Raw genomic sequence first — 9,371 nt, forward strand, 5'->3', positions numbered from 1 at the left:
ATACTAAGTGTGAAGCTAAACGTATTCATGCGGAAGTAGATGGGGCGCTACCACAGTACCATTCCAGTAATGCCGTACGTAGGCTTCTCCTGTTGGTGTGACAAAGGTTATCTTGCACATTATTCCGTTATTATATCTATATGTATTTCACAGTACAGCTAACATGTGGGCTCCTCAAGAAGCATTTCAGGTGCTCTTGACTGACCTACGAAACTAGCGTTTGGAAACATGGACCAGAGAATGTTTCAGTCTCAGTCAATTGTTGGACAGCTTGAGCATGACGAAAAACAGAGCGCTCTTGAACCCAGCCTTATATAGCTAGGACTATTAAATCACTTTCAGGTTACTCAATTCCGGGCCAAAACATGAGCTTGCAGTAAGACGAAGTCTGCACTACATTCTCCTGTAAGTCTTGGAACAGATTGGCTGCGGCCATCTAACCCCTGGATCCATTAAGCCCAGCAGAACAAACCATTTAACAATTTTCTACCAGAGTGCTTATTATATGCGAGTGGGGATTTAGAAATCCTTTGTACCACCACTGTCACCTCTACGTGATTAGTCCAAGCACCGTAGGAACTTTGGTCAACGTAAATACCCACGAAATATACACAATTATCTCGAACACACTTTCGACATAGTGTAAAATTCTGATATTCAATAGTTCAGTAGACCACAACTGTCTTTTTTAAGTCCCAAATTGCTTCGGACTGCCATGCGATTACTAAAATGAGCATCAAAACAATTTTTTTGCGTGCATAAACATGCGCAAATGAATATACCTTGCCTCATCAGTAGGCTTCGGTGGAAGAAGATATGTACAGCATGCGCATGTCAATGTTTCCCCCCTAAGTATCCTCGTGTGCCAGCTCGGTTGCTGTTTCTTGTTGGGAATCTTGGTATGGAACTCCCGACAGTGTCACGACGCTTTCTTCTTGTTGCAACTCCTGCTCACCCTGGGAACTTCCAGCCGTTTCTTCTAAAGCAGATGACTCATCAACACGAGGGTGTTCTTCGGTGACCTCATTGAGTGAGCTGGCCTCATCCTCTAGTGCTGATGCATGGACCACGGATGTGCGGTCCATTGTTGCTTGCATTTGTTCTCCACTGATCAGCGTGCATGGAGAAATGTCTCGTGCATCCTCAGAAGCCAACGCATCCTCAACCGTTCCTTGGTAAATATGGGTTGTTTCATGATAGTCAGGGGGAGTTGTATACGTGTCGTCATTTTTTGTATTCGCCCGTTCACTGTCATTTTCAACATTCATATCCGCTTCTGCTTCCATTTCTCCTGGCGACACCTCTGTATCTGTCTGTTCTTTGCGAATGCTTTGCAGCAGTTCTTCAAGCGAGTTGCCCTGCATCCTAAGTGCGGTATCAATTTTCTGGAGTAACACTTCCTTTTCCCTTAGTTCTTTTTCTAGTTTCATGAGCTCTGTTGCACGGTCATGCTTACCCCTGGCCGCCTTGTCTACAAATTTTCCGCTAACTTCAAATACCAACACACCGGAAAGCCACTCAAATGCAACTTCGTTGGCGTTAAGAGTGAACTCCTGAACCGCAAATCGAGGGCAGCTTCAACATGCTTTAAGTGCTATCTTGGACAAACAAGCAACTTAAATATTCAGCCAACGCGCTTCTTCTAGGGCACACCGATGCCTGTATCACCTGTTCAGGCATTTTTCTTGCCGTTTGCTCTGGCTTTCTAGATACGTGTTTATGTTGAAATGCTTAGCGTGCAAGCCGAAATAGAAGAACCTGGCAAAGCTATTCGGCATTGAAGTACGAGCTTACCCTAGTGTTGTTGAACACAACATCCCTGCTAGCCTCCTCAAGGGAAACTGCAGATACTTCGGTCATCCCGTCTAACCAACGATACATTACCTACACGTTCAAGAAGATGTGCGATGGTTTAAGTTCGATGTGGCATAGCGCTTGACACTCGGTACTCCTTCCACTGAGCAAGTGATGGGAACTATTCACTTGCTTTGATCTTTAGTTAAATGCATTTCAAGAGACTACTTAGACCAAATACCGCGACAAGTGCACCCTCCAACTTCCAACTGCACTATAGGCTTTACACTAGCTCAAAACACTCCAAAATCTACTCTCTGTGAAGTTCCTAATGCGTCAGTGGACCAATGCTCACTTGCGGATGGCGACAGGAACGTTCGGGTAAGTTGGTAGCGGAGTGCACACACACAGTAATTGTCAGCTCGCGGCCCCTCACGTCTTCAACCGAATCAAAATCATCAATATCTTCTATGCGGCGGGCCACTAGTTCATCCTCGCTGAAGATAAGTAGGACAAGCCTGATTTGCAATATACGAAGTACTAAAAGTCACGCGCCCAACCAACACAGGCTCAGGAGAGTCAGTTCGATCCGAAAGACACAAATATAAGGCTACAGCAACTTTTATTATCATCCACTAAGTTTATAGAAAGTGATCTCATGAATTGAAACGGTTGCTGTCTAGGTGAAGGAATAGGATTAACTTTTGATCCGTTCATTGTACCCATCCAAGTCCGTTCTTGGGGGCCCAACTTTTATATCAATGGAGAGGATCAGGATCCCTTTTTTCTGCCCCTTGCAATCGAAGATGGGAAATGGCTCGTTTTCAATTGGCAACAAGCTACGGATTGTTTCGAGGTACACGTACGCTTGCCCCACTACCTTGAACATGAGAAACAAACGAAAAGGCAAGGAAAGGATAAAAGGCCTAGGGTGACACACAAGGACTCATGCAAAACTTCGTTGACACAAGCCTGCTGCCACCTTAGCATGGTCCGTTGCCCCCTTCCGTGCTCCACAAGTTCATTTGCCACTAAACTGCATTACATGTGAGACTTTTTCGCAATCCTAACGCACTAACGCATTTTAGTCTACATGAATCATTCGCCGATAACAGCATACGCCCAGTAGTTTTTTCAGTCGCACACCGCATCGCTCCTGCACTTTTAATGCATTCACACTGATTATTACTAAGGAAATAACTAACCTGGTACGACTCGGGATCTGGTGCAAACGGATCCGCAACTTCATCTGGTAAAGTCAGTGCCTTCCCATGCTCAGGTGTCCAGTTGGCATATATTTCCCTCATTTCAAACACCTTTCTTTCAAATAGGTCCAGAGGCCAGAGCTGTGTCAAGTCTGAGTCCATTCTATCCACCCTGATCATTATTTCAGATCTCTGCATTACTGTCCCTCCTAGTGTTCCTCTTGCGCCCCCTCCTATTACGTCTCCCCGTACAGTTAGCTTGGGGGAAAAGAATGCACCGACTCCAAGCTCTTGTGCTATCATATTTGCCTCATCCACCAATAAAGATGTTCTTGTCATTACTTCCTCTAATTCAACTCGAGCCGCCCGTTCTTCCTCTCTTCGTGCGTCGTCCTCTGCCTTTTCCCTTTTTATCATTAGTTCCCTTGCGTTTAATTCTTCCTCTTTCTTCTGTAGCTCTCTCTCTATCTCTCGTTTTTCATCCTGTAGCGCACGTAGCTTCTCGTGGATGACTTCTTGTGTCTCTCCACTGGCTAGTAGCTCCTGTTCTTTCTGCTCTAGCCTTTTAAGTAAAGTCTGCCTCTCATGCATTAAGGCTTTCTTTCCACGCTCCAGTTGCCTAAGCATGTCATGAAACTTTTCTTCCTTTGCTTTGTCTTCCTCGCTCTGCTGTGGAGGGCCATATACACTCATTTGATCCTTCATGACCTCCTTCATCGCCTCCTCCCATAAAGGCATAGACTTGTCCATGTCAAATGGGTCGAAATATACATACAAATTGTTGTGACCGAATAAAATTCTGTCTTTGTGCTGTAGCTGCCTCTCGTCTCCTTCCTGCATTTCCATTCCATTTACCATTGTCTTACCTGTGGCCTTTAAGAGCACAATGTATGAAATGTCTTCTGGATCTTCCGCATCATTTTGAATTCTTTTGCAGCTTACAGTGGCATGTCCTGACACCACTCCTAAGCCACCAATGCGGAATGTGGGGACATCCTCTCCTTCAATTTTCCCAAAGCTACTTATTCCCACTCTTAGCACGCACACTATCTTTCCAGTAAGGAACGGATCTTCATTTAGATTCTGCAGTGTCGGTAGAGTTAATTCTATCTGCTCTTCTAGTTTCCCCGTAGCGGCTGCTCTTTTCTTTTCCTCCTCAACCTTTTGCTGCCAGGACATCTGCAACACCAACGGTAACAAGAAATAATAGAGTGCATCTCTGCTGCGTTGCTTAGTTCGCATTCTCGCAATACACATCGAAACGTAGTTCTAGGACGGCATTGCCAACACTGCAGCAGTGACGCTGAAAGGGGCATACTGTCATTTCCTCCATTGCTCTCTTGTTCGCCTCTATCTCCTCTTCATACTGCTTCCGTATGGCATCCAGCATGAGCGGATCTGGCTTGGTGCCCCTTGCTGGGCCTGGTTGGGCACCACCCATAGCCTGTACAAGCGAACACACAGAACACGTAGTCATGTAATGCCTCATGTTTAAGGCGGCATATACATGCGGGTGCGCATGAGGGAAAATGTATACATGTGCGCTCACTGCCGCCCTATATGCCTGGTTCTTCAATAAATTGTTCATTGTGTGTTTTGCTACCTCCACATCTGTAGTTCATGCAATCTGAGGCTGTGTTTCCTTCGAATAGGCATAATCAGCCTGAGACGTATTGTGATCTCTACCTTTTTAAGCCGCTCATTTTCTTCTCTCAACTCCCTGATGAGCTTTTCCAGAGGATTTTCGTTTACCACGGCATTATTCTTTATTTGCTTAACTCTGTCTGCGAGCAGACGCTAAGCTGAGAGGTGAAAATCGAGTTCCCACCCAACCGGTCAACAATTATCATTTCTCCTCTTCCACTCCGGTGCAGCCCGAATGTTCGTTTCTAAGAAGCATGTGTAGACTTATGGGGCGAGAGTGAGTATACGAATGTTAGCATGCTGGGATATTTAGCCGATGACTTTTACCTGCATAACGGAGGGTGCTTAGGGTTTCTTCGTAATTGACAGATGCGGGAGAAAGCGCAGCAATCATGCATGTTTTGCTGTTGCCTCCGAGGGCTGTTTGCAATATACGCGTTAGCGCCGAGTCCCGGTAAGGTACAACCTGAGCTTAGATATAGCACCAGTGCATAGTACGCCTCCAAATGCAAGCAGTAGATTCTCTAGAATGCCACGTAGCTCCCTACTGAAACCAACACTTCCAAATATGTGTTCCAGGTTCACTTGTGTTTCGCCTCCTTAGTGTAAATGTAGACATCTGTGTGAAGAGGCATTAAGTGTAAATGTAGACACCTGTGTGAATAGGCATGGAGGTACATTTTTCTGCAGAAACATATAAAGTTTAGGTTTTGTCACCTGTCCTGGCTTAAGCTTCCCAACCGCTTTGTCTGCAAGTGCAGATATAACGTTACCCAGCGCACTAAGGCTCTGGTTAATAGCACATCCTTCTTTTAGTCTGTCTCCAGTGGCCCCGGTAGAGCCAGCCCGCTCGCTTCCTGCCAGATCCACCAGGTTAATTTCGGAGAGCTTTTGTGAAACTGGTTCCCCTGATGATGCTGAGAGAAAGCAGCATTTGTGCATGCACCTAATAGGATGTCCAACAGTGATGGAGGTGTGTTGATGACACTGGGGTAAGCTCATTGCATCACAAAGTTCAATCGGTTCGCATTGCCTCACAGTCAATAGTTACTTGACGAAAAAAGATTTGCAGAACCGTATGAGCGCGGGACGACGTTGCATTCATCAATGTAGCACCAACCGTACGATTGGCTGTGCCTGGAAGGGTCCTCAACGCACACTCTCAATGTAAGATCTTTACGGAGTAAGCTGATACAACTCTGTGTTACGACCCGGAGCCTAACAAAAGTCAAGTGCTTTGCTCGACCGGGCATTTTCTTAACTCTAGCCAATGAAGTAGGGGCAGTCCCCATTGGTCACTCGAGAGTGGTGTGAATGCTAAACGGTAACTCCATGCGTATCGTTCTAAGCACACCTTCGTCTAATTTGGCCTTGATTTCTTCATAGGAGTTCACAGGGCACTTGCTAAGATTTTGCACGAATGTGCCAAGTTGAGGCGTATGCCGAATTTTCAGGCCACCTTTAGGTCTCTTTTCCATTGGCTGAAGCAGGTCTTGCACTTGTTCATTGTATATCTCCAGCATACTGACTGAAACTTCACCTCTGATATTTGGGTAGATATTTTGCTCTATCCGCTGAAATATTTCTTCACAGGCACGGACGATGATACCTTTATTGGCACCGTACCCAACCATGGAATAGCTCTTTCCAGAACCCGTTTGGCCATAGGCGAACAGGCACGCATTATAGCCCTCGAAGGCATTGTTTAGGACGTCCTTCCCTATGTCTTGGTACACTCTCTGCTGGTCTGCATACTTTGCCAAGGTGGGCCTACAATATCCCGAATTCTCCACCTCAAACCCATCATGGGACCAATATGAGTAATCGAAAGAAAACGTTCTGGTTGCATTCCTTCCTCCATCATTGTTTTCAATTGTGGTGCTTTGTCCTTCCATGGATATGCACAGGAGAGCATTCATGTTTTTCTCCCTGTCGTTGAAGGGCCGAACTCGCACTGCCACCTTAACGGATGACATTTTTGCATTACCTCTAACGCAACAAAACAATCAACTAATTCTCGGTTCTGTGGGTAGCCAATGAGGGGCAGGAGCATGCACTAACGGTCTTTATCCCCCCCACCGTCACTGATTTCGCAAAGTGCATGATACCTATCACACAGGACGCTGGTAGCAACTGACAAGCAAAATGCCTGTGCAGCAGGAAAATAGCATGCCAAAAGCTCCGCTATGCTTCCAGAGCGCAGGCACAGTTCCATTACATTGATCCTGGTACCTAGCAAACGGGGCCGCTGGCTGTGGGGCTGCCCACCAGACACTGCATGCATGTGGGTACCATAGTGTGGCTAATCGTAAGGCGCGAAGTGCAATCATTCGAATCGTTATTATGTGCTTGGGCCTCTGTCGAAAGTTGTTTTCTGTGGCGCCGCTCATGGTTATGCATCTGAAGTGCGGAGTGCATAGCATTAACGTATGTCTGGGTGCAGAAACGCTCCATCTGTCTCAGTAGGGAGACACTTGACCCCAAAATGCAATACTTTATAGCAACCTATTGAGCTTCTTTCGAAAATAATCCCCTCCTCTCCATGCCCTCGCCCCTCAGGGATCCAGCATGAGGGAAGATGGACAGTCAAGGTGCAAGTTACTGCACCCTCCAACCACTTTGAGAATTTAGAGCTACATGCAAATCGAAACCATGCCACGTCCACAAAATTTTGGTTTCTGCTGTATTGGGCGACGTCTAATTTGCAGCCAATGGCGTTCAGGACTAGTCGAACCAGAAATTTGGTACTTTACTAATTTTTTTTGAACAGATGTCGTGAGGTAGAAATTAGCTTAATGTAGCTTAGCCCGCTACAGCTCTCTCCAGTATCTCAAAGCATAGCCCGCATTTTCACTTTTGGGCACAGCTGTTGGCCCCAGAGATCATCAAGAGGCTTCATAGAACTCCACTGCACCCCTGTCCTGCCGCATCTGTATGCAAGCTGATCCTCTGCTATACTATGGCCACCTTCCACGGCTTCGATTCTTAATACATTCGTTTTTGGACGTGGGGATTCCCGGCGAGCTCGGGTGCTGCAGCGTCCACCACGATAAGGTAGCAAGGATCTTCAATGCTATCCCATTGCGAGCGTGCGGAGAACCCCCAATCTATAATCGCCCAGTTTGACCTTCCTGAATCCCCATAAACATTTAACTTAAGGAATAACTCACTGGTTTTTCTCTGGTATTCATTGCGAATAATCCTTCCTATCACATTAGGGAGTAAATCTGTTACCACGCTCACTCGCCAGACTACAACCCACTCGTAAATCAGCCGCCAGCACCAATGACACAAATACTTGGCACTAAAAGCGACTTGCTGTTCCATGAGAGCAGCTTATTTCACGTAAGATGCTTAAAAGCACATTGCTGAGCATTCGAAAATTGCCCGTGCATGTATTCCTGTATGCAAGCCAACCATGGAGCCTGCAGGAAATAGCTTCCCCATTGGCCCAGTAAATGTCAGTGCCACTTTAGCCGCAAACAACTTACTGAAAAAATGCTTGTTATCTGGTCACTCCACAATCGTACGTACAGCTACACTCGATTTGCCTGCTCAGCATAATTAGGGAGAGTAGCACTTAATCATAATTAAGTCTGGATTTGAAATTCTTTTCCACAATCGTTCTAGTTATGCACAACTCTTTTCCTCTGTTACATCTTTGCACAAACGTGTAAGGGCTGAGGTCCCAAATAGAATACAAGCATGCAGAGGCCCTAGTTCCGTAAGCGTTCGTGCTATGAGCAGGGCCTCGACTACGAAGAAAGCAGAGTGAGGAACAATTGTACAGCTAGCTGACTCTAGCTGGCCAGTGAGACAAGCCATTTACAGGATAGAGTGCTTCCGGCATATGGCCACACTGCTGCAGGAAGAAATGCAAAAACAATGCGAGTGAAAAGCACAGTGGGTATCAGCCCATGGAAAGAAATCGTAAGGCAAAATGACACACACAGTAGCCAAAAACGAACGAGGAATCAAACTAACATAAACGCGGCGGGGAGATGCCTGGCTGTCGTCAGACCGCTGAAAAGTGTGAGCCTCATGCTACGAGAAGATAGAAGACAATGAATTTTGCGTGAAGAAAACGAAGTACTCACTGGTTCAACAGTGCCTCCACGCCCCCTACAGCAATGAGTGGATGCCAATATAACCGACACATGCAGCTCACTCGATGTCCAAAGCCTAAAATGAGGCATGAATGCAAATGGAGACACACGGTACCTGTGAGTAGCTCAGCATAAACCTGAGTGTAGAGAACACCTTTACGATCACATCATCAGCGAGTATTTTTCTATTATCAGCCATTGATATAAAAAGGTGTTTCAGACACGCCACTTGCAAGAAATAGGTAGCACCAGGCAAATATGGCTAGTCTTGTTCACGCAGATTAGCGTTGTTAGCCGACCACAGTCTCGAACTTTTCCGGAAGCAGCGAAGCCTGGAACTACTTCTCTGTTAATCTATAAAGTCAAATTTCCCCGACATCATAAATTTCCATTAATTGTCTCCTCGGCCTTCAATAGTCTCGGATTCCGACACTTATACGCGTCTCTGAAGGTCATCCGCCTCCATGAGGGTCATCGTGCTTCGGAGCAAGGTCCGCGAACAGTTCAAGGCGTCTTGCAACTGCCTTAGGGAGCCAGTAATGATGGCTCAGTAGCAATTACAGCTTTAAGGAAATTGGTAGAGTAAGAAAAAGCGCCGATTTCTCAGCGAACAACAGGCATG

The 9,371-nt window shown here is 46.1% G+C and overlaps 1 protein-coding gene across 1 annotated transcript; it reads right to left on the reverse strand.

Annotated features, from left to right (window-relative positions):
* Window positions 1-848: 848 nt before the first annotated feature.
* On the reverse strand, window positions 849-6,619 carry LOC34620708 (kinesin-like protein KIF13A). Its single transcript, XM_026336611.1, has 11 exons — window positions 5,998-6,619; window positions 5,682-5,780; window positions 5,361-5,560; window positions 4,971-5,109; window positions 4,686-4,783; window positions 4,318-4,443; window positions 3,000-4,178; window positions 2,497-2,674; window positions 2,150-2,259; window positions 1,795-1,884; window positions 849-1,553 (listed from the first exon to the last, which is right to left on the reverse strand). Exons 1-11 carry the CDS (start codon window positions 6,617-6,619, stop codon window positions 849-851), a joined length of 3,546 nt encoding a protein of 1,181 aa, XP_026192396.1.
* Between the last annotated feature and the right edge of the window lie 2,752 nt (window positions 6,620-9,371).

The sequence above is a fragment of the Cyclospora cayetanensis genome, unplaced genomic scaffold, assembly GCF_002999335.1.
Source record: "Cyclospora cayetanensis isolate NF1_C8 unplaced genomic scaffold, CcayRef3 CcayRef3_contig_139, whole genome shotgun sequence".
NCBI lineage: Eukaryota > Apicomplexa > Conoidasida > Eucoccidiorida > Eimeriidae > Cyclospora > Cyclospora cayetanensis.

Bases quoted from the DNA above. Each gene is read 5' to 3' on its own strand.
- LOC34620708 (XM_026336611.1), bottom strand. From the start codon at position 6,619: ATGTCATCCGTTAAGGTGGCAGTGCGAGTTCGGCCCTTCAACGACAGG. The intron at 5,110-5,360 runs GTGACAAAACCT...ATCTAAGCTCAG, and splicing joins GGAAGCTTAAGCCAGGACAG to GTTGTACCTTACCGGGACTC. The intron at 2,675-2,999 runs GTTAGTTATTTC...CTCATGTTCAAG, and splicing joins CAGATCCCGAGTCGTACCAG to GTAGTGGGGCAAGCGTACGT.